General features: G+C 26.8%; 1 protein-coding gene across 1 annotated transcript; it reads left to right on the forward strand.

Moving 5' to 3' along the window:
- The first annotated feature begins 68 nt into the window (after positions 1–68).
- Positions 69–27054, forward strand: LOC135925924 (uncharacterized). Its single transcript, XM_065461508.1, has 15 exons — positions 69–809; positions 846–943; positions 9257–9445; positions 9582–9784; positions 10044–10315; positions 11301–11419; positions 11639–11797; positions 12302–12580; positions 17206–17319; positions 17531–17818; positions 18196–18607; positions 22395–22613; positions 23041–23323; positions 25862–26118; positions 26286–27054. Exons 1-15 carry the CDS (start codon positions 443–445, stop codon positions 26840–26842), a joined length of 3816 nt encoding a protein of 1271 aa, XP_065317580.1. The 5' UTR covers positions 69–442; the 3' UTR covers positions 26843–27054.
- The last annotated feature ends 401 nt before the right edge of the window (positions 27055–27455 follow it).

Genomic DNA, 27455 nt, shown 5'->3' on the forward strand with positions numbered 1-27455 from the left:
ATAACTGTCAAGTTATTGTCATTTAAGAGTTAGTGCCTTATCTAGCCATAAAGATTAGTGCAAATACAATATCCTTATTAAATTATATATTTTTGAAGAAAAATTTTAGAATATATTATATTTAAGATAATAAATACGTCAAATTATATCATATAATTATAATTGAAGGTGACATTAATATGACGATTTCCATGAGAGGTGACGGATAGTTATTATTATTTTTAGGATATTCTCACTATTCATAATTCCTGGATACCTATGTTAAATTCGAGATCTTGGTGGAATCAGCAAAATAATCTAACTAAATCAGCTTATTCTTGGCTATTTATTACAATCCTTGGAATTGGAACATTTATCTTAGCAAAAAACGATTTGAATAAAAGAAAGAGAAAGCATTTACTAAAAAAGATTAAAGCTGAAGATTAACCATAATTTTCAAAATATGGAAGAAATGCAGATTGATAAACCAACAGAAGTAGAAAAGGTTTTGTCCCACCAAAGTTATATAAAAAATTTGATAAATAAAATTGATGATAATGATGTTTCACTAGCTTTAGAAGCTACCTGTTTAATTAAAAATAAAATAATTGGAAGTGATAGAAAAAAATCAGTTATATTGTATCTAAATATATTTCCTCATCTAATTAAAGTTTTAACGCAAAACGATAAAAATAGCAGGCCAGATTTTGAGAGATTAAAACTAGAAATTTTATATATTATGACTAGCATTGTAAAGATATCAAAAAATTCACCAAATTCAAATTTATCGCTCTTATTTACAGAGGAAATTCAAGGATTCATATATCAAGGTTATTTAGTATTTTTTTTCTATATAATTTGTTTAGATCTATTAAGTTCAAATTATAAAATAATGGAGGGATCTTTATTTTGTCTGCACGCATTATCTATTAAAGGATTACTCAATTATAAGAAATTATTCCAAGTATAATATTGTTAAAAAATGAATCTTTTTTATTTAAGTATTTGTTAACTAGGTGAAGTTTTATATGAACCTAACCTTTAGTTTCAATAACACTTTATTATTTTGATCTGGTTTTTTTAGTCAGTTAATAATTTTATATAAACAATATTCATCAAAATTTGGTATATGTTTGATAAGTAGATTTTGAGATACCACATTGATAAAATAATTTATGCTTTATTTTATAAAAATATATTTAATGACTTATTTAGTGTTAAAAGCTATTTTTATTTTTGACGTATTGTATAATAACTTACATTATTGTACTGAATAAATTTTAAAATAAGAATTATGATATATAACACATTTAATTTGAAGTTTTCAAACCCACGCAAAAGCCCTTTTGGATTTTTTTAAACCTAATTAATGAAGGGCTAGTCTTGATTTTTAGCCATTTATTTTTAGGTGCTATATTTAGCAGATTTTTTTCCTTTATATTAACCTAGGAAAATAATTATCTAAAAAATTTTGAATATTTTCTTATATATATATAAATAGTAAAATTATTATAAAAATGTCCCAAAGATAAAAATATATTAATTGAAATATTCTATTCCATATTATAAAATACAATCTGACATTTTTTTTAATTAAATTTATTAAATATTTTTATTTAATTAGTTTTGACAAAGTTGAATAATTTTAAGCATTAATTCTCCAATATTCAAGTGGATCCACATGAGATATAATATCAATATCAATGTTATTTGAGTTATCTAAATAAAAAACACAAATATAAAATTAGCATTTTTAATAGATATCATACCCCCACAATCTTTTGTTGACCCAAACTAATGGGTCAATCATAACCCAATCAAGCAATACTTGATTAAATAGGGAAAATATGTTATTATACTTTCTAGATATAAAGATTCTTTTTAATATTCCTTGGTTTCTATCAAGTATGTCAGGTCATCATTTACATTACTATCGATTTCAATTATTTTATTTGTTACTAGTTTCTCTTTGAATATTAATTTATAAGCATCCTTAAATTAAATTTACATTTTTTAATGTTATGTGGAACATTTTTCTCATTTCATTACTTAAGTTAACAATAAAATCTAAATTTATTTTAACCTTTTAATACTCCGGTGAAAAAAATCAAGTTAATACTTGGGTGGGGTTTAATAGACCCCAATTTCAAATGCATATATCTCCAGTTATATTCATTATTTAGATTTAATATTTGGATATAAGATAGAACTAACCTTAAACCTGATAAAATAATTATTTATTTTTATTTCTTAAGTTTAAATTAAAAATGATGAGGAGTAATATAATTTGTCCCAAAATTTTCTAAAAAAAGCTAACCTTTTTTAAATTTAAAATATTAAATGAAAAAATTAACTTATATATCATATAATCATGATATTTCATAACATGGATCTTTATTCTTCAATATAAAAAAAAATTACACTGATTCATTCAAACATAAAAAAATATAGAACATTGAGACATTATTTTCTTAATTCTAAATGTGGAGTAATAAATTCCATAGCTAATTTTTTTATGAAATTACTTCTACTAATTGATATTTTTGTATTTGCTGTGTATATAATATGAGAATTAATTGTTGTTATATTTAGAAATGTATAAAAAATTGTTAAAGGCCAGCAATAAGATTTTCTTGATATTGAAAAATTTTCAATCATTTGGTCAACCATATCGACCCCCCCCCCCTAGTCATATTATAAAATGATATGATTTCAGGTTTGAAAAGGTTATTATCATCAACATTTTTTTAATGATGCAATGTTGAAAGCATTATCACATTTTTCCTTTTTTGAGGGATATATGATAATATCTTTGTGAAATCCAAATATACTATTATAAATTTCCCTTCCCTTTGTCATTATAAAATCATTAGGAATTTGTGGTTTATTTTTCCTTAATGTGCCCACTATTGTTAATTTGTGTGTATGCAATAAACTTAATGCAGTATCATAACTTGTAAACCAATTATCCATGGTTACATTGCGACTTGAACCAGATATTGGAAGAATTAATCTATTAACCACATCTGCTGGTTTATTACTTATTTTATAAGGCCCCTCTGGTTGATTTCCAGTATATATTTCTAAATTAAGTGTATAGTAAGTTTTGGCATCCACCAAGGAATATAATTTTATGCCATATTTTGATGGCTTATTGGGCCAGCATTACATCTAGGGTTGCATATTCTGATATTGTAAAAGATTTGTTGCAGTTATCAACAAAATTTTGAAAAATATTTCTAATGTGAGTTGCTTTGTCAATCATTTTTCTCTCTTCTCTTGTTATTATGTCATTAAATCTCATTGTGTAAATTAGAAATCTGAATCTTTTGAGGGTCATTGTTGCTCTAAATATATCTATTCCAAACCCATCAGATTTCCATAAATCGGACATATTTTGATGGTTAGATTTAAAAATTCCAGCTAAATAGAGAATTCCCAATAAAGCCTTGAATTCTATTACATCAACTTCTTTGGTGGAACTTTCATATTGGTCTTTATAGTTTTTACTAATACTTTTTATTATTTCATTAGTATGATAAATAATTTCTTCTATCATTTTTGGGGTTATAAATAAATCAAAATATTTTTCTGGAGTATCAGCTTTTTCTCCATATTTTTTGACTCCTGGAAATGAATAATTAAATTTTGTTGTCTTGTTCTTATTCTTTTATTTAGAATATCCTTTTTCCATTTAGTAAACTTATCTTTAGCTAATTTAGAGAAATATACTATGGTAAATTATTACATATTTACCTAAATAATATTGTCTATTGTCTGCTTCAAACATATCATCTTTTTCTTCATCTAATTCAGATTGTGTGTCATGATCACTCAAATACATAAAATCTTCATCATCACTAATCACTTAAAATAAAATATTACATCTAAATTTTTATTTATACTTTCAGAATCTGCAAAAATCATTGTAATATTTTAAAATAATTTGAAAAATGAGTCAATCAGCTGTTGAAAAAATAAAAAAATAACTCCACCAGGTAAAATGTTTATGTTTTCTTTTTCATATATGTCATTCAAAATAAAAGATATTTAAATTTTGTTTAGATAAATTTTATATTTTAGTAGTATATATTTATAATTATAAAAATTAAAAAAAAAATTTCTTAAAAAGTTAAGAATTTACTCTGGTGGGGTCTCACACACCCCAATCTGTTACAAAATGCTTATATCTTAAAAACTACTCAACCAAAATGTATGAAATTTGGAATATAGATTCTAAGATATATTTGATGAAGCTACTGAAAAATCCAGATAATAGTATTTAACTGTTTTTATGCAATATCATTTCTAGCATGCCTGGGGTTTCATATACCTAGATCTGTGCGCCGCCACCGGAGTATTGATGGGTAAATAAAACAATTTTTTTTAAATATGGTGTCTGAATTATGGAAATATTTTACAAAAGACAAAAAAAATCTGCCGACATGGGGAGGAATAATGAAAAATTCATTTAATACTACCAATATCCGTAAACATTGTAAAGCGATTCCATCAAACAGGCATTCGAAGAGCTAATACAAAAAGAACTAGTAATATTAGAAAAAACAGACCATTAATTTACAATTCATTTTAAAATATATGAGCATCATGAATAGTCTAGCCAACAAAAGCAACTATTCGTTAATAAAACTAAATAAATGCAAAAATTTAGCTGATCCTAGGTCCATAATTATTTCTGAATTTATAGGGGTCATGATAGCCTGTCGCCCACCACTAAATTATACTATCTCAGAGGATGTCGACTTCAACAGGCTTGCTACATCATCTATGTCCAAATTATAAAATTTCCAATAGAAAGTATTTGTTCTGGCCAGGAGCTACAGGATAGTATATGAACAATTACTGGTAAAATTAGTAAAGATTATATTATAATATGTATAAGATTAAACTTATTTATTACCTTTACCCTAGATCATGGATCTAGAAATTCAGGTGGCGATTCTCATATATTAGGGATTATGATCAAACCAAAGCATCAAGCTTTGGAAACATTTTAATAGTATTACACGATGGTAAATCAGTTAAAATGGCATACAAGCAATGCAAGATTTTGCTGCTAATTCCCACTCATTAATAATGGGAGATTTCCCAAATTAGGATTAGCGCATAATGCATTACAGCTATACGCGCCCAATATAGTTTTGTTCTATCAATCGTTTGAGCATTTCAATAGATAGAATCCCAACTGGTCGGCACGTACCTTTATTAATTTGTTGCACTAGGCATTAGACTTAATCGACATTTGAGATTTCTTATTAGACATAATTTGTCGAAATTAGAAGAATAGTTTAAAGTGGTCTAAACTATTCTTCTAACCCGGGCAAGCATGTCTAATAATAGATCTCAAATGTGATAAAATTTAATGCCTAGTGTAACCAATTGCAAACTAGGATGTGCAAAACAGTTGAAATTCTGTCTATTGAAATGTTCCCACTTTTCATGGCACAAAGCTATATTGGGTGGCATTATCTGCTAATGTTTATGTGCTAATTTTATTTTTGGAAACCAATTATTATATCATTGAAAATTTGCAGCAATATCTTGCAAAACTTGCTGTATGCGATTTTAAATGTTTTAACCATCGTGTAAAACTATTAATTTGTTTCCAAAGTTTGATGCTTTGGCATGATCATAATCCCTGAGATATGAGAATTCACCACCTGAATTTCTAGATCCATATCATCTAGGGTAAAGTGAAACAATCAGAATCATTTACTAAAATTATCTTTACTAATTATTTTAGTAGAGTTGGTTTCATATTATATCCATTATAGCTCCTGGCAAAAAATACTTTACTAGAATTGAATGAACTATTTTATAAATTTGGACCAGAATAGATGATTTGTAAAAGCACTTTTAGCAAGTCGACAGTCCTATAAGATGAGATAATATAGTGGTGGTCACTAGGCTATCATGTCCCCTATAAATTTAGAAATAATTATGGATTTAGGATCATGATTGTTTCCAAATTATTAGTATTTATTTATAGAATAGCATGATAATTCGTTTGTGCTGGACATTTCATGATGCATCTATATTTTAAAATGAATTGTAATTTAATGGTCTGTTTTTTCTAATATTACTAGTTCTTTTTGTATTATCTCTTCGAATGCCTTTTGATGGAATCGCTTTACAATGTTTATGGATATTTATAGTATTAAATGAATTTTTCATTATTCCTCCCCGTTTCGGCAGATTTTTTTTGTCTTTTGTAAAATATTTCCATAATTCAGACACCATATTTAAAAAAAATTCTTTTATTTACCCATCAATACTCTGGTGGGGTATATGAAACCCCAGGCATGCTAGAAATGATATTGCATAAAAACAGTTAAATATTATTATCTGGATTTTTCAGTAGCTTCATCAAATATATCTTAGAATCTATATTCCAAATTTCATACATTTTGGTTGAGTAGTTTTTAAGATATAAGCATTTTGTAACAGATTGGGGTGTGTGAGACCCAACCAGAGTAAATTCGTAACTTTTTAAGAAATTTTTTTTTTAATTTTTATAATTATAAATATATACTACTAAAATATAAAACCTATCTAAACAAAATTTAAATATCTTTTATTTTGAATGACATATATGAAAAAGAAAACATAAACATTTTTCCTGGTGGAGTTATTTTTTTATTTTTTCAACAGCTGATTGACTCATTTTTCAAATTATTTAAAAATATTACAATGATTTTTGCAGATTCTGAAAGTATAAATAAAAATTTAGATGTAATATTTTATTTTAAGTGTTATGATAATGTGATTAGTGATGATGAAGATTTTATGTATTTGAGTGATCATGACACACAATCTGAATTAGATGAAGAAGAAGATGATATGTTTGAAGCAGACAATAGACAATATTATTTAGGTAAATATATAATAATTTACCATAGTATATTTCTCTAAATTAGCTAAAGATAAATTTAATAAATAGAAAAAGAATATTCTAAATCAAAGAATAAGAACAAGACAACAAAATTTAATTATTCATTTCCAGGAGTCAAAAAATATGGAGAAAAAGCTGATACTCCAGAAAAATATTTTGATTTATTTATAACCCCAAAAATGATAGAAGAAATTATTTATCATACTAATGAAATAATAAAAAGTATTAGTAAAAACTATAAAGACCAATATGAAAGTTCCACCAAAGAAGTTGATGTAATAGAATTCAAGGCATTATTGGGAATTCTCTATTTAGCTGAAATTTTTAAATCTAACCATCAAAATATGTCCGATTTATGGAAATCTGATGGGTTTGGAATAGATATATTTAGAGCAACAATGACCCTCAAAAGATTCAGATTTCTAATTTACACAATGAGATTTGATGACATAATAACAAGAGAAAAGTGAAAAATGATTTACAAAGCAACTCATATTAGAAATATTTTTCAAAATTTTGTTGATAACTGCAACAAATCTTATACAATATCAGAATATGCAACCCTAGATGAAATGCTTCCAGCATTTCATGGTAAATGCCCATTTAGGCAATACATGCCCAATAAGCCATCAAAATATGGCATAAAATTATATTCCTTGGTGGATGCCAAAACTTACTATACACTTAAATTAGAAATATATACTGGAAATCAACCAGAGGGGCCTTATAAAATAAGTAATAAACCAGCAGATGTGGTTAATAGATTAATTCTTCCAATATCTGGTTCAAGTCACAATGTAACCATGGATAATTGGTTTACAAGTTATGATACTGCATTAAGTTTATTGCATACACACAAATTAACAATAGTGGGCACATTAAGGAAAAATAAACCACAAATTCCTAATGATTTTATATAATGACAAAGGGAAGGGAAATTTATAATAGTATATTTGGATTTCACAAAGATATTATCATATATCCCTCAAAAAAGGAAAAATGTGATAATGCTTTCAACATTGCATCATTAAAAAAATGTTGATGATAATAACCTTTTCAAACCTGAAATCATATCATTTTATAATATGACTAGGGGGGGGGGGGTCGATATGGTTGACCAAATGATTGAAAATTTTTCAATATCAAGAAAATCTTATTGCTGGCCTTTAACAATTTTTTATACATTTCTAAATATAACAACAATTAATTCTCATATTATATACACAGCAAATACAAAAATATCAATTAGTATTAAGAAAAGAATGTCTTAGATTGTCACGACCCATGAAAGATTCTATTTACAATATATTAGGCAAGGAACCAAATAAAAATATTAAGCCTTCAATAGGAAGGTGTAGTGTTTGTCCTAGAAAAAGGGATAAAAAAACAAAATATTTTTGTCAAATATGTAAAATAAATTTATGTTTAGAACACATGAATGCTTTATGTAATAAATGTTTTACATGTCAAAATTAACATATTTCAATGTTCTATATTTTTTTTATGTTCGAATGAATCAGTGTAATTTTTTTTTATATTGAAGAATAAAGATCCATGTTATGAAATATCATGATTATATGATATATAAGTTAATTTTTTCATTTAATATTTTAAATTTAAAAAAGGTTAGCTTTTTTTAGGAAATTTTGGGACAAATTATATTACTCCTCATCATTTTTAATTTAAACTTAAGAAATAAAAATAAATAATTATTTTATCAGGTTTAAGGTTAGTTCTATCTTATATCCAAATATTAAATCTAAATAATGAATATAACTGGAGATATATGCATTTGAAATTGGGGTCTATTAAACCCCACCCGAGTATTAACTTGATTTCTTTCACCGGAGTATTGAAGGGTTTATTTATAGTATAAATAATAAATTTAGCGTTATTATTTAAAAAGATTTAAAATAAATAAAACTTTGGATGTTCGTTTTTATTTTTATAAAAAAAACTTTTAAAATACTATAATTCTATATAAAAACTTAATAAAATTTATTGGTTTTATGCATTTGCATTGTTTAAAAAAATTATTTAGAAATTATAATAATGTAAAATAAATATAAATAAAATAACAAAAAAAAAGAAAAGTAAAAAAATCGGATCGGTTTTTAGAGGTATCTGCCCGATCCGATATTTTTGGAAAACGCGAAATATAGGTGCCCATCCGATATTTAATATCGGTACTGTCCTGCTATATATGAATAATATAATTGCGTTTAATCTTATGGTTCAGAATATTTGAATAAAATTATTATTTTTATTTGTTAAAAATTAAAATGCTGTATCTTTGTAAAAAATAACAAATTTAGTCATTCAATTTCAACATTTTATGTCAATATATTTTATTTGTTAAACAAGGTTAATGTAATGTCCAAGCTTCATCAAATTTTAACAACTCTTTCTACCTTTAAGAGCCTTGAATATATAACTTATATAATGGCCAAATTACCTACCTTGATCTTAAAGCAACATCAAGATGTTATCATTAACCATCATCTACTAGACTTTTTGTTAAAAAATTTGGGTGATTTAAATGTCCCAGAAAAGGTTACAAAAAAAATACATTTTATTTTATATTAATCATAAAAATTTTTTTTTTTTTTACTAATTGAGTTTATTTATATTATGAAATGTTTGCACTATAAAAAATTAATTTAGATATATTCAATTTTTAATTAAACAGATCAAAATAAATGTCTTGGAGTTTTACGAAAAACTTACCAGAGAGCAAGTATTGCCATCCTCACTTTGGAATTACATATTGAGAGACGATGTTACAAAAAACAATGCAACAAAAATTACCAAAACCCAGAAACTTTTGAATTTGTTTGATACCTTGCAACACAGCGATAAACCCTTAATAGTTCAATACCTGGCAGCTAAATGGTTTTTTAAACACATTTTATAAAAATTCAGTTTAGAAAAAATAATAGAAAACTTTCAAAGGTGACAAATTTTATGCATATAGTTACCTTCTCTATAAAGTAGCCAATTTTGTTGAATCATCTTCTAAATATAAAAAATGAAAGTTAGCTGTCTATACAGCACATGATTTGTGTCATGTAATAATTTATTGAATCCGATTCCCCCACCCCATCCCCTAATTATTATTAAATCGTAAATGAATATATTTTTTTTAACGAAGCGTCCTAAATATATTTAAAAATTTGATAACTTCTTTCGGTAAATCGCACTCCCTTCACATATGTCAATTCGAGCGACTCATATGCAACGCTGATATACAGACTCAACATCAAGAACTAAACATAGATTCCTTGATACTCAAAAGAACCTTGCCCACCTTTGTTAGAATTATCAATGTTACCAGTCACAATAAACTCAAGATAAATGATAATAATCACAATAGTAATTACGAACTGCTAATCGAATCGATTAATACATTGGCCGAACTAGTGGGTAAACTTTTTTTGTTGAATTATATGCCATTATTTCTTATTTAATTTTCGATCAGGGTTTCCCCAGAAATGTTAATATATTTTCAGTACTGCTATTTTTATATTAAATTATATTTCTGCAAAGTTTTATGCATTTTTATTGAATCGTCTTTTAAGATATAATAGACATTTTTTAGAGACAGTAATGCACATTATAACTTATAACTTTTATTTGAAAACTATTGAGTACATATATCTTTTTTTAACGTTTAACATGATACAAATTATAAGACTACGACCTTTTTTTATTTTTATACCTTCCAAAACATATATTTAAATATTATTCTACATCAAAATAAAAAATATAATAATGATTTTTTTTGTATGAAAACACTGATAAATAAATTATATTAAGTTTAAAAGTTCATGTAAAAATTGTCTGAAATTCAGGTGGGTATTCTAAACATGACGGCATTCATTTCCTGTAAAATAAGATTTTTAATTTTTAAAAACGCTCTAAAAATATGATTAAAGTCGAAAAATAACACACGCTAACATAGGATATAATAAATTAATCAAACAATTCGTTTTACATACATAAAAAACATATGCCACATTGATATTTATTAAATTAAATTATGTGATATTTATGACAATTTTGCTTTATCTTTGATCACTCTTCTACACTCATATGATCGAATATTTTAGTAAATATTTAAAAACGTATCTTAATAATTTTTTCTCTAATGTTTGATTTAAAATGGCACTATCGTCATACTTTGATGAACCGGGCGGCACATAAACTTAGACACCAATAAATAACGCACAATGGTCCCTCCCTTTCCCTCGACTCTGCTGTATATTTTAGTACCATAAACCAAAATTCTTAATTCGTAACTAAATAACAAAAAATGTACGTCTTTAACTTATAAATTCCAATAAAAAAATATATAATAGATATAATTTTTGAAATCTTTAAAAAAATCAATTATCATCTTCTCTATAAGATTTGCATCCAGATCTTCAAATGACGGCATGTTATACAAATCAACTTTTAATAACAGTCAATGAATTATTAAACTCTAAAATCTGTGCTGACATGGGCATTCCACATGAAACTACCAAAGTATTATACTTAAAAAAAATTAAAATATTTTTAAATTATACAAGGTGTCAGACATTATCAGATAAGTTTATGAGAGGGTATAAGTACTACTAGCTAAAATGGTGTCTAAATTTATGGGGAAGTCACATATTATTTATGACAAATTTTATTTCTTATTCATTCTGACTTTAAGGACTTTGTCACCAAAATTATTCATTTATTCTTTTACTATTTTCTTAGGGTAAAATTTTGAGATGCGGTCTTCTCAAACTGTGTTCCGTTTTGTGTAGCCATCACGAAAATGTGCGAAAAAAGTTAGTAGACTCTCCTTATGATCTCATGGAATATGTCACCAAGGCAATTATGTTCAATGAAAATTGTGATACAGATAGCGAAATGGTTTTTTTATTTTCATATTTAAAATTTTAAACAAAATGGAATAGTATTTTTAGCGGTACCGAGCCCTCACAAGCATTTTGAAAAGTCAATTTTCTTCGATCACGATGCACTTGGCCTATAAATGTATATTTAACGTACTTAAATAATTTTTGAGAGTTCTAGGCGGCGCGCCCTCTCAATTCAAATATAACTCGTATTTTAAGAATTTAATCTATAAAAAATACTGTTAAATTCTATTAAATATAAAAATTGATGAACAAATTTTTCGTTAAGATGACTATATTTTCTTTTGTGTTTGAAAAATATTATTTGCCAAAGTTTTTTTAAAGAATTTCTTTGATTATTTTGAAAAAGGTTTCAGAAACATTAAGCAATTTTTTTTATAATTACGTAAAAATTATTTGGACTGCTTATTATTTACTATTATATTTTTTTCCCATCCATAAAAAATATAATTTTAATTACATGCATAATGTTTTCTCATATTTTATTTCATGAATCTAGTTGAGGTATTCTTCTATCTTATGCTTGCTCTCCTTCTCCCGTTCGATACAGCTATTGAGAACCAATTTCCTGGACACTAATATTTGGAAAAGCTTGGTTGATATTGCTAAATCGCTTTATAAAGAAATAGATTCCAAACAAAACCTCACGTTAAATCAATTGAATGACATGAAATTACAAAACTTGAGGGAGAGTCCTATCTTGATCAAATTAAATATTCTGAACGCATGCGTTAGTTTGATATGCAATTTGTTGCTTGACTTCTCACCAGCTAAAGAAGTTTGCTTATGCTAAAAAAACTAATTTGATTTAAATATAAGTGGCATATGACTAAATACTGCAATGCTAATGAGCAATTAATCTTAATTAGTAAAAATTTTAATATATTTTTTTTTATAAAATAACTTTCAGAAACATTTTATTATATATATATTTTATTCAAATACTATGTTTTGATTTAATGAATAAAACTGCGTTCTATCTAAAAATTTAATTGATAATTCCCAAAAATTCGATTTTTATTAATGATTGTATAAATTTTAATACTATATTTCGATTTAATGAATAAAACTGCATTAATAAAATATATATTTATTTTATAATATACTAAAATATTACATTAAAAAAAACTAAAAAAAGAGAAGCAACAACATATGAATCTATTTTTCAATTATAAAATTTAATAAATATATCTCATAAAAATTTTATTTAGGAAACTTGCTTGATTATTTATTAGCGTTTTTTTTATATTTGGGTGTACATGTGAAAAACCTAAAAATATTTTTAATTTTTGAAAAATACCTATGATTGATAGTATCTCTATAAACAAAAGTATTTTAATAACTAAAGACTTTTAATTGAGGTTTAGTAAATATAAGTCTTAAAAGGTTTGTGCTCTCATACCCGAATCTATTATCAATTTCATTCTATTTTATCATAATATTTCTTATTCTATCCTCATTAAAATTTGTTCTTACTAGTAATTAACTAACTTAAATGATAATAAATTTAGCTTTAAAGGAAGGGGAGCCAGAAAAATAATTGAATGATATACCCCCTTTTAAAAAGTTTATTTAACGAGTCCAAATTTATGGTTGTATTAGACCATAAATTTATATTTGATAGGGATCCAAAGTTTATAAAAAAAATTGATTTTGACATTTAATTGAGTGTAGGAATTTAAGATCGAATTATACAAGCTTTTACTTAAATTTAATATTCTATCTTAAATTCCTACATGGCGGAGGATAGGAGCATCAGCTTAGTGAAAGTTGATCCCCGTATAAATCTGCAATCGCGTGAAACTAAAGATGTTTAGGCACTATATGGAAACAATTTCCGTATATTGCTGTGCTCTCATGGGATTAAAGAGGAAGAGCTGTGCGAACACAGAAACATACATTGTTTTCATGAAATGTCTAATTATCCTTAGTTTCTTACGAGTGCAGAATTATACGGAGCTCCTTCCCCACAAGCTTGCATTTAGCTGATGCCCCTATCCTCTACCATGTAGGATTCCTACACTCATAAATTAAATGTCAAAGAAATCTATCATTTTTTTTAATTCTTAGGTTTTCCAGAAGTATCTACACTCAAATATAAAAAAAGCGCTAACCAATAATCATTCGGGTTTCCGAATTTGATATTTTCATATTTAAGCATTTGTCGCCATTATGGAGATATATTTATTAAATTTTATAATTGAAAAATAAAATATAAGTTGTAATAAGCTACATTATTAAATAAAAATTATTAATAAAATTGTTGTTATTTACTGATAAATTAATAAAAAAGACAATTATTATTAAAATTGTTGTTATTTACGGTTAAATTAATAAAAAAGACATTTTTTATTAGAGACCTGCAGAGGTACCATTTTCACGGCCTGTCCCGGATTTATTTTACAGAAATTTTCATGCCCGGTTGGAATTTTTTTAAAATATATAATATTTATTTTTAATTTTTATAACTAATAATGGTGATTTAAAATATTTGTTTTTAAAATATACTGTCCGGCTTGGTTATTTTTTTTAAAAAATTTCAAGCCCAGTGGGGTATTTTAAGAAAAAGATTTCTAGCCCGGAACGATAACGGATTACGTCCAACGTCTGATGCCTTGTGGACTGTCCACATGAATACGATTCGTGACAATGATGGTCTCTGATTATTATTGAAATAATTTTTTTTGAATTATATTATTTAAAACCAATAATAAAAATAGAAATCTAACAAAACGAATCAAAAATACATTTTCAGTTTAAAAATATATTTAAAAAAATATATATAAATATATGAGCGCTTAATTATAATCTATATTAAAATGAGATACAAGAAATATGTACTATAAATTTAATAACAATAAATACCCGGGTTGGTATAAAGCGAGAAAAAAATTAAGAATTAGAAAAAGTCTAGGATAGCTCTTTTGCTAGTAGACTACCATTAAAGTTGATGTAGTTCGCTTTAATGATAGCTATGACCAACCTTTGTCAAAGAAAAAACCCATCTCGATTCTTCTGAGAATTTGCTGATTTGTGACCCTAAATTTTTGAAGAATGCTAGTGCAAGTGTGGTTGAAATGATAGGAATAAAACAATGGGCATTTGAAATTTCTGTGTATATTGAGATTTTAAGATAATCTCTTTTCAATGATGTCGAGGACTTGGTTAGGTGGTCAGAGGGTCAATGCATGAATAGTCCCTTACCAATAGTTGCCTTCTCCTCCACGGAATTTGAGCGATCCCATAAGGACATTTACCGCCTGATCTAAAAATACCCTGTAGTCCTAGTTTGGATGGTATTTGAGCTGATTTCAAAGCTTGTTGGGTGATTGAGTTACATTGCGTATGTCTGATAAATCGACTATTGCAGGAGCGACAATGTAAACTATGTCTTCCATTCATGTCAACGGGTGACTTACAACTTGAACACATGTTAGGGTGGGTGATGGAGCAGTTAAAACGAAAACCAATGGCGTGGTGAAGTTCTATGTTGGAGAGTTGAAGATTGACGGAAGGAATGGCTTTGAGAAACTTATACAAGTAGCATAGAGCAGTGAAGAGAATAGGGTGCGGTCAGTAGATTGCAATTTAGATAAAAATGTCTAAAACATCCCAGTCCTTCTGTCTATGGGTTGTGGGAGGATGATCAACACTGACCCGTTTTTCCACAAATTTGCGGCCCCAATTAAGGAATAGGGACATTGGTTATTTGCTTTGAAAAGAGGTTACTCAATATGAAAGAGGTTATTGCTAGATCGTAGGGAAATCTAATGCCAATTCTGCCGAATTTAGCTGGGAGTGAAACTTAGGCCCAAGCGGCCTCGTTGAATCTTTATTCCCTTTTCTGTGTTTTGAGTAGTGTATTGCTCTTTTTGAGCGGATTTTAAAAAATTAACTCAATATTTTATCCAGGAAAATAGTACGCAAGCCTGAAGATTTTGTTCATAGAAGGAACAAAGGTCTATACATATATTATCGAAGAGGCTTAGACAATATTTTTCTGGCTAAAATATTGAAGTAGCCTTTTTTAAAAATCGACTCAAAACGAGCTGTTTAAAAACACTAGTTTTGATTGGAAGAGGATATTTAAAAATATGTTGAACGGAAATAAAATTTTAACTCCATTTAAAAGTGGTTGTATTTGTTTTCAAAAATATATACGATTATAAAATTTTACCACATAATTTTTGTAAATATATTTTTTACAAGAATAATAAAAGAATAAAATAGTGTCTATTGATTACCAAAAATAAATTCAATAAATACCATATTAAATTGAGGATTAATAAATTAATTGCTTTTTAGCAGCGCAGTATTTAGTCATACCCTAATTGGCCACACTTTAAAATAAGGTAATTATGCAAGCAAAAAGAAATAAGAGAAAATAAGGAAGGTAGGAAAAGAGGAAAAACTAAATTTCTATTTTTATGATGTAGTGTATAAAAGTGATGGAACATCTATAGAAGCAATGGAAGAATTTTATCCTTTGTAATTTTTTATAAAAATTGTCCAATATAATAAAATACTATTTTTATCAGAGACCTGCCGAGGTACCGGATTTTTTAAAAAAAAAATTTTTTCGCCCTAGCCCTGCTTTTAAATTTTCAAACCCGGTCCGGGTTTTTAAAAAAAAATTATTTTGGCCCGGCTTGGTCCTAGGTATATAAGAAATTAAAATACGGCCCAGCCCATGCACCTGAGCATCGGGTCGGGCCTGCAGATTTCTGATTTTTATATACATTTAAAATAAATATTATTTTGAAAATCATGTACGTTTATAAATAAGATAAGTGTTGGATAAGCAAATAAAAATAGATTAAAGGAGAAAGAGAATTTTTTATAATAATTTTTTTTTAAAGCAAAAATTAATTTCATTTATTCCTATATAATATATATGGAAATTCATCAATTATATGTAAGTAAGAAAGAACGAAAATATTTCATCAAATTTTTTTAATACTTTAAACTGTTAATTTAAATTTTGATAAGAAGGAATTGACTATCAAATAAGTAAAACCAAAAAGAAAACTATACCAAATTTGAACAAAGATTCAAACGTTTTATCCTATCTTATTCCAACAACTGCAAATGAGCGGAGATTTTTATCTTTAAGAGATAAAACTTTATTGTAGAAACAGGATGAACGATGAATCAAAATCGATCATCTAATCTTATACCAATCATTGATTCAATTGGAAGAAAAAAATCATATGATAACTTTTATATTTACTCACTTTACCCAAACACAAGGATTCCACTCATTTTTAAATTTTAATATTTTGCATGGTTTGACATATAAAAATCAATCACTTCCCTAGTCATAAACTTGACACTTAGCCACTGGTATATATATATAGATAAATAATATGAATAACAATTTTAAATAATTTAAATATTAAAAAGTATCTGATGACTCAATCCGACATAGTTGACATCCTATGTATAATCATTAAAGATCCAAAATATGATGGACCATTCAAGCAAATCATTAAGCTGAATGCTATATGGGCTCTTATGGTTACTTTAATTTAATTTTATATATGATAATTGATTGTTAGTACAAAAATTCATATAATAAAATATAGCCATTTCTATTGTTATCTTTTCTAATTTATTGTAGGAACCTTTTCATATCTAAAACAATACAATTCAAAGAAATATCATTCAAATAAAGTTTAAATAATATGACATTTTGTTTAAATTCTATAATATCTTATTGAATTGGCAGAACGCTTCCTTTAAAGCTGAAAAGTTTGTTAAATTGGATATTTTAACCCGTCTCGACTTTAACTCGCACTTGCTTCCTGCATTACGCAAGCTAACCGATCCAGGTATGATTTGCCCCACTAACACCGCTAGAAATGAGCATTCATCTTACCAAGAGAACGATGACTATGAGGAAAATCATGAAAGTATTTTTGGAATTAAAGTTTTGGGATTGATGCGAAACGTTTGTTCCGGAGGTAAAAGTCATTTGACCGTCGTGTTGCCTAACATAGGGGAGGCTTTGATAAATGTACTAAAAAAAATATTTTATATGAATTATAATTATTTATAAAATTGTTTATGAATGCTAGTTAAAGTTAAGTGATTACTCTATTTTTTAGCCATGCTAAAAAAATGGCGAAACTTAGTTTTTAACCAGAAACCTTGGATTTAAAACAAAATATACTGTATAACTAGAAAACCGAAATAAGCTCATGCCTCAAGGTTTAGCGATTTTTTCTACACGCACCTGTAGATTAAGTCAAATTAGCCTATTTTTAGCTTACACCAAAAAATACTAGATAATAATATTATATAAATTTCTTTGTTTAGCCCTATATATTTATTATTTGTTTTTATTTACATCATATTAACATTTTTTTAAATATAAAAATATTAAATTAACAGGAATTAAGTTCTATCATCAGTTGCCCTTTTGCGTTGCCTTACATCAAGGAACTAGCCATATGTGTGTTGATAAACCTTTCCCAAGCTGGTGAAATTTTGAACGAAGAAAATAATAGCTCCAACACAACCGATACATCTTCATACCCCATGGAAACTGTCTTGCCTGATGAAAATCGTGTCGGCAGTACGAAAAATCTTGAAAAACTCGAAAACAATTACGCGAGAAATTTTTCAATTTTCGATGACGAGAAACCGATTAAGGATACGGATACCCGAGAGGAAAAGGTGTGGTTGGGTGGAGCCACTTACTCCATCTTACATCCCAATTATTTGACTGATCCGAATGCCTTTGCAAACTCGAATTTGATTATGAAAGAGCGGGCCAATTATTTATCGCCTACCATAATTATAAGTAATTCTTTATTGATTGGCTGTAAAAATAACTAAAAATATTTTGATTTTTTTGATAATATAAAAATATTATTTAGTCAGTACTGAATGCCAGCTCGTTATTTATTTTTAAAGTTCTATTGATATGATTGTTTTTTTTACAAAATGAAAGCCAATATATTAAATTTGACACTATAAAATCAAAATAAATCCTATTTTTCTTAAAACTACTAGTGCATTTTTTAATTTGCCAAAAAAGTGATATGATTTTTTAAAATTTGAACCAGATTGATTTTTTTTTAAAAAAATCACTTAATCGTTAAAAAATCATATAATGGATCATGTAATATTCATTTCATATACTCATATTTTTAAATTCTCTTTTGTAAAATAAAGTTAAAATTATTCATAATAACTAAATTTTCAAAAATTCGGGTCTTAAAATGAAAAAAATTTAATTCCGGGCCTAAAATTTCGACCTCTATGCTAATGTTTGCATGGTTCGGTCAGACTGACGGTCCGGTTTTGTTCGGTCTCATCTGACTCTTGGGTCCGGTCCGATCGAAGACCGATTAATGAAGATAAAAGTTTACTATGAATTGCTTTTTAGTTAATGTACATGTACATGAACACATAAAACATAATTATTTAATGCCTAACACATTATAATATCTCATTCATCGTTTACTTTTTATATTCTTTCATTTTATTCAATTCATTCGTCAAGTAATTTAATTTAGTAGGGTAGGTAGTATTATATTTTTATTTTTAGAAATGGAATGAAATGAAATGAAATCATAGAAGTTGATAATACTATTGAACCACCCACTTCAGGGGGTGAAAGAATGACTATTGATGTAAATGGATCAAATTCAAATTTGAAAGATGTTAAAGAATTATATAAGTTTTTTAAAAAGGATAATGCTGGGAAAATTTTTTATATATTGATATTTTAAACTTTAATTAGCCTTCATAGGCTTGGTTGGTCTGTGCTTGGCTTATATTTTGAAATATATTTTTTAATGGGCTAGGCCTGGTCATAAAATCAGGCATGAAGGTCTCTAATTCACATATGTGATGAATAATTCTATCTTATTTTAGCTACTTTGAGAAGAAATATGTTTCACAGGAAAAAGTATTAGTTCAGAAAGAAATAAAATTATTTTCAGATTATAGATATAATAATAGAACTACAACTGCTCAAAACCAAAAAATTAATAAATACATTGCTGAAATCATTATACGTTTACTATCCTTCTACATGACCTTATAAATAATATTAAATTTTTGGAAATGATTGAATACATAAATCCTAATATTAAAGTTTTCCCTTATAATATCTATAAAAAAATACTCTAAATAATAACCTTAATAAAAAAAAGTCATGTTATATACATGCTAGCGCAAAATTTCCAGGAAAACTGGTTATCACAACAGATTTATGGACGTCTGTTCAAAAACCTTCTTCTATAAGTGGCCACTATATTGATGAAGCGTAAAAAAATGAAAGAAATAATATTGGATATTAATTATGTGCACATATATGCCTCTCTGAATTAATTGTTGAATAAAATTTGAAAGAAAAAATTATCAGTTTAACAACTGATAATGCTGCAAATATGCTTAAAACTTAGAGACTAATGAGAACTTACATGAATCCAATCCCATTTGCAGCATATGGCTGAATGGCATTGTTAAACATCATTTGTCAGAATATTCTAAAAAATATTGATGAAGTTATTGTGAAAGTAAGAATTACAACAAACATTTTTCAAAGTTCATTATTACTTCAAAAATATAGATCACTACTTAAAGATAATGACATTGGACAAAAAATTCTAATTGATGTTGAAACCCGCTGGAATTCAACATATTTAAGTTTGAAGTATTTTTTATTATTAGAATTTCGAAACAATAAAAACTGTATGTTATTCTGAATATGAAACCCTTGGCAACATTGCCCTGACAAATGAAGATAAAAATAAAATAGAGGAACTAATTCCTTTATTAAAGTCATTTATGAAACTACTTTGGATTTATTTGGATCCTCATATCCTACCATTGGTTGAATATCTTGTATATAATATTTTTAAATGGTTTTTCTCTTATTTAGGCATATGTCTTATGCTTATAGAAAATATACAAACTCACATTAGAACTACTTTTACTTCTAATTCTTTCCCCTCTTTTATTGATGCGCCATTTGCAATGAAAGTCGCTAAAAAAGTTAATCACTACATACATAAATTTTTAAATTTGGTAGTCTATTAGACCCCAGAATTAAAAAAGTTATTCCTAATTCTTCATAATATATTATAAAATTTCTATTTATTTAGGTTCACATAATTTATTAAATACTTCTGTAAATTTTATTCAATAGCATTATTATTTAAGGAAATATTCTTAAGGGAGAGAATAGCCAGGGATAGTCTCATGGGAACTGGGACGTCAAAGAAAGCTGAGAAAGTTGATATAAATGAAATTCAAAGCTATTTATTTTATATTTCATATCCAATAATTTCAACATATTAGATTGGTGGGAAGGGAATCAATATCGATTTCCAATTATAGCCAAAATAGCAATGGACTATCTCCCACAGCATGCTACATCAGTAGCATGTGAACGGATCTTTTCTAAAGCTAGTGAAAAAACCGAAATAGAATGAATCCAAAGATTTTTTGATTTTTAGAAGATAATTAGAATATTTATATATAAATCAGTTTTATTTTATAACCAAATATCTATCGCATTATATATATATCAAAACAAAGAACTGATTAAATATGTAATCAAATTGATTTAATCACATAATTTGTATTGGTTTAATAATCTTTTGAAATATTAGACATTTGTAATGTATAATTTAATAAAAATGATTTGATGTTATAATTAAAATATTGGTAATTTTCATTTTTAATAAATTTAATGCAGAATAAAACTTTTATATCTTAATAAAAGACATTTTTTAGATGGGACCGGACCGACCAAACCGAACTGGACAGATGGTCTCAAAGTCTGGTCTCACTTGACTTAACAGTCCATAGGTCCTGCCTCATTTTAGAAAAAAGGACCGGACCGTTGCAAACATACTCCATGTGATAAATCAAATGAACCTATAAAAAATTTGTAAAAATAGTATGAAATTATATTTTACCAGAAATATACTTTGAATCAGGTGAGAGAGCAAAGACTGGTCATGAAGCATAGTTGCAATCATGCTATTCATGAATAAAATGCGAAAAGTGTGATTATTTATGTTTCAATTTAATCAAGATTGCAATTGTTTGTATTTTTTTTTACTACATTATAGGTTAAAATGTCATTCATTATTTCTATAGCTAATATATGATTAAAATAAAAGTTAATGCTTTTATAGGATTACATTTTTTTTATAGATTGAATACTTGAATTTTTTTAGCACTTAGACTTTTAGACTGTACCCTTGGATTTTACACTTTTATTTGTTTATAATTTCTTTATTATATTTTCTGATTTTTCCAACAAAAAAAAATAATATCTAATTCTTTTTCAAAACACATATATTTTTTTAAATTATTAATTATATAATAAAAATAAATAATTATTATAATATAACAAATCATTTCATTTTTTTAATCCATTGGGGTTAAAGGAGTGTATAAATAATTTTTATTACCAAAATTTTTATAAAATGTTAGGCTAATTATAAAGTAAATGAAATTTGCATTTTTATGCACCAATTTTTCTAAATTTTAAACCCCCCCCCCTTCCGTTCATATTTTATTTTACGATACACATATAAATCTATCTTATTTTTTATACATTATAGAAAAATTTTTGGCAAGCAAATTGAAATACAACCTGGCCTTGCGCGATGACATTTTAATAGCTTTGATAGATTGTGTCTTTGCTTCACCCGCTTACGATGTATATAATCAAACCGATTTTGAAAATAATATTTCCGCCATCGACAATAGCCAGAAAATGGCAGAAGCAAAGGATGCTAACGCTAAACCTTATACGTCACCTCTGAATTTAGAAGATAAAGGTAATTTATAAAAGTTTACTTTGAATACTATAACTTACGACTCCAAAAACATGCTAAATTAATGGTTGACGATGTTTTGTCAGTTGAGAGAGGGGAGGGGCGGGTAAGTATAGTTATTCAAAGTGGTCACAATTAGTATATTTTTAATGATGGATTGCAATTCATAAAATAACAAGCAGAAATTTTAATATCCTATATTATAAACATTTGTCTTATTTTTAAAAAAAAATTATTATTTTCTCATCAAAAACGTACTAAACTTATATATTTTATTTAACCTTCCTTTTCTAATATATTTTTAAAATCTCCATATCGTCATCTTATCATAAAGCATCTTGCACAATGTTATAAAACCTTAATTAAAAATTTAACACCCTAAATTCATTAAAAAACATACAATTATAAATCTGTAAACATAATTTAATAGCCCCTGGGCCTCCTTGCGATGACCCTATGTCTTTGGATATTCCTTTCTCTATGAAGGGAAGTCCGAATCCAAACCTTAACGACACGATAACAATCGAAGATTTAGGTGAGGATGAGAGTAGTGCCGACAGTGAAGTTAATAACAATAACACAGGCAATGCACATACTGCAGAGGCTGACCTACCCCCAGCGGCTCTCAAAGGCGGCGTTTCTTATACCGTCTCCATACTTACAGAGATTCAAAATAATCAGAACAAAGAGGGCAGAGGGAACGATAACCAAAGGTTCTTTTTTCTTCCTTATGTCAGATTTCTTGGGGATAAAGAGGGGTTACCATGGGCACACACAGGAAGGGACAATGTCAGGTGACCTCCCCCCCCCCTAGAAATTTATATATTGAAATTTTAAAATATTTTTATGTTTTGCCCCCTCCCTCCTCCTAAAATTACAATGTATGCTCAAGTGCTGCTATATTATAGTGCTAGGCACTTAATATCATGTAATAAAACTATTTTTTTTAAAAATTATGTTATATTTTGATGTTAATATTAGGGGTGTACCGATACCACTTTTTGGAAACCGACCCGATACTCCCGATATTTAATTGATATCGGCCAATTACCGATCCGATATCATATATAATTTTGTGTTCTTTAAAGATACCAATGGTTTTAATTTTTAATATACTTTTTATTAGTATAACATCTATAATTTAATTATACCATAACTTATGTCATTTAAATATATCGTCGGCCTAGAATTGGAGTGCTCCACTTGCGCAAATGTTTAAAATGAGAAAATCAACAAGTTTAAAATCAAATATAGGAAAAGCTTATTGATCAATTCTGACAGAGCTTTAACTTTGGCAAAATTAATATTTTTAAATCTAGTTTTAATTTTTATATGTATTGGGAATAAATAAGTTATTACCCACTTCTAACCCAAAAATTTTGAAAATTTGGAGTGGAGCACTCCAATTCTAGACCGACGATATTATAATGATCTGTTATAGTTTATATTCAATTCAATTGCAATTTTAAAACTATATGTTAAATCACTTTTATATAATAAGTAATAAAATTAATCTATATACATAACAAGTAATAAACAAATATATCAAAGATTCCTTTTTGGAAATACCAAAATTTCCAATTTATCAAAGATCAACCTGCGGCGATGGTAACTGTCAATATCACCAGTTTCACTAAAAACAGATTCTGAAGAGATTATCGCACACTTTTATAAACAGAATGCGCAAAAAAATAACAATATGGCAGAATGTTTATTAATTAATTATTATTATTAAAAAAATATACATAAAAATGGATTTCCGTTTTGTTTATAAGAATAAATGATCTTAGATATAACTTTTTAAAAAAAATTTATAACATTTTATTTTTGTTAAAGACCCTATTTTATATCGGATCGGAAAATTTTATAATATTGGCCGATAACCGATATTTTAAAATAGGTGAAATATTGGTTCAATCCGATAAAAAATATCGGTACATCCCTAGTTAATATTATATCAGGATCTAAATATTATTGCTTTGGTCACGACTAAATCATAGAAAAATAATTTTACATTCATTCGTTAAAATCGAATGTTTTTTAGACGTATATTTTTTATCAATTCCATCTACTTCTACAAGTATTTATAAATTTCTTATTGGGTATCCGAAATTAGGATACAACATTTTATGATGAGATACAAATTATTTATTTTGGATTAATCATATTTATACCAAGATAATACGATTATGTTATTCCTATTCATTCTATTTAAGTAAACCCTTATACGTATTCTTACGAATAATAAAAATGTTATTCTATTTAATTCGAAAATTGGATTCTTTAAAAATGAAAAAAAAAATTGATTCGCGAAATTTAAAATAGTGATTTATAGATGTGAGAGTAAAGTTTAAAAAAATTTAAAATTTTCAGCAATGAACATACTTATTACTTACGAAAGATTTCAAATTCAATAATTTCGAATATTTTCCAATAAATCGATCGAATAATGTATAAAAATATTTCGAATTGAATAATTTTGTTATATTTCTAAAAATACGAATTGAATAATTTGTTTTCGGTATTACAGTCAAATTATTCATTGAAAAATTAAGGTCAAATTACCATATTATTATCCTCTGATAGTTCTACATCTTCAACACCTAGTACAGTTGTGTTTCTACTAGCATGATAATAAAAGAATCTTACAAGTAATTACTTTTCATCCTCTTATGTTTTACATATGAAACCGTAGACTCGAGTTCTCTTTAAATATCTTCTACAGCACCCTATAAAACATAAGATTTTTCAATAATGTAAATAAATTAAATATAAATTAGAGGAGACTGGGGTTGGTAAACATCAGCACTTTTCAAACGCAGATATTATTTTACTAGTAGAGTATTTTTGGGATCGTGATTAATTATTTGAAAGATATCTTTATTACTGAGAATATTCAATTGGATTTATTTCATTTTAACCTAAAATATATATTTTTTTAATATGTCGATCCATGATAAAAAAAGCCACATTTTTAATAACAATAAAATTTTTATAGATAGTTTCTAATTATTTTCTGACCAAAAAAATCTACCTAACTTTTTGAATATTTCTAAAAAAAATAATATTTGATCCTCCCTGGCAGAAACTACTGGCGAGTTAAGTTACCTGACATTTTATCCTTATCTTTTACTTTTTAAATAAACATATTTATTGATATTTAAAATTAAAATATAGTGTAATATTAATTGTTTTATTTGTTTAATGACTACCAAAACTTATACATTCCTATATATCTATTAAAATTCCAGCTTAAACCCTAACACATCTACCACTAGCAACCAAAAACCACAAGATCTTACATTTCAATCATCCGTTGATAAAAGCAATGAATTGACATCAACCCCACTAAACCATTTACAAAGAAGTGCCATAAGATGTTTGAATGCTTTATACGCGCCAAAGAATATAGCCAAAATCGAATCCGTTTGTGAATATGTTCCTTTCCCTCTAAATATGTTAACCAGGGAATATTACTATAATTCTAGTGGAACGTTTCAACAAATTGGTATATATTTTTAATTTATAACTATATTTTTACATAAAATTTTGGGTTTTTCTAAAGAAACTACTAAGAATTTTTTAAATTTGACATTTAATATTTTATAAAAAAATTTATATGGAGTTTAGCATAATATATAATATAATCTCTAACCCCAAAATTTGATATCTCAGCCGACGAAAGCTCAACATCATACAACAACAATAGAGTCTCTATCAAATCCTTCTATTGGCGGGTACTATACAACGTTTTAAAAGGCCGACCCATTTTTCATACGAACGATTTTATTATGGATAAAAATTTATCGGACCAAAATAATTTAACCACCTCCAAAATTAAATTTATAGCTCTCAAAAACTTTATCAAGCTCCTCAAGAGGCAAACCAATATTATCATACCACCGCCTCCTAATCAACCTACTTCATCATCCAATTTATCTCATGATATCGATAATGACGCCATTAAATCAAATCAGATTCAGTGCCCTAAACAGTCTGAAAGAACCTCGAAAATATTTGAAGTGAGCACGGATATATCTCTAAGAAACGATATTCTCATCGACACGAATCGCGAAAACGTTAAAAATATCATACCCGCGTTCGTTTCATGGCTCAAAGATGAAAGCAAAGTTAATAAAAAACGGGCAGGCACCAGGAAAGTAAAGGCTCAAGATGATACAATCAACACCGTTAATATAATTTATAACAAAGAAGAAGAGGAAGAAAAATAGATTTTGAATAATGATATATAAATGGGATAAATTGGACATTTCGACAAGGAGAAAATGTTTTATAAGAGATATATTTTTTCGATATTATTCATTAAGAAATGTGAATTTTTATTTTAGGTATGCAATATTTATCAGCTTCAACCTTATTATTATTTTGTTTTAAAATATTAATCTATAAAACATAGCTTTTATATTTATTATCGCCAATTATTATTATTAATTAAAATTAAAAAATATATTTACTCTATATTTTAATTTTTTATGTCACTATTTTAAAAGAATAGATTTTATTACGTTAATATTAAATAAGTTTTGTCAAGTTTTAATCGTAATATTAATATATAAAAAAAATTATTCTTGAATTAATAAAATGATGGTTGTAAAAATAATTTCGGCAGCACTGTGTGCGACATGTCATACTGTAAGATGTCAAAAAAATTAGGCAGCACTTCCATGCAACAGAGCTTATTGTAAAAATATAACAAAAATCGGGCAGCACTTCTGTGCAACTGTAAAAATCTTAACGCGAAGGTCGCTTACAGATGAGATGACCATGGTAATCTCTTTTTATATTCAGTTGTTAACATCATTATCAAAATTAATATATTTTATT

This window comes from Gordionus sp. m RMFG-2023, chromosome 3 (assembly GCF_954871325.1).
Source record: "Gordionus sp. m RMFG-2023 chromosome 3, tfGorSpeb1-WG-v2, whole genome shotgun sequence".
Lineage (NCBI taxonomy): Eukaryota > Metazoa > Nematomorpha > Gordioida > Chordodea > Parachordodidae > Gordionus > Gordionus sp. m RMFG-2023.

Coding starts and splice junctions, on each gene's coding strand:
- LOC135925924 (XM_065461508.1), top strand. CDS start 443: ATGGAAGAAATGCAGATTGATAAACCAACAGAAGTAGAAAAGGTTTTG. Junction 11,420..11,638: donor TTCCACATGAAACTACCAAA/GTATTATACTTA, acceptor CTATTTTCTTAG/GGTAAAATTTTGAGATGCGG. Junction 26,119..26,285: donor TGGAACGTTTCAACAAATTG/GTATATATTTTT, acceptor TTGATATCTCAG/CCGACGAAAGCTCAACATCA.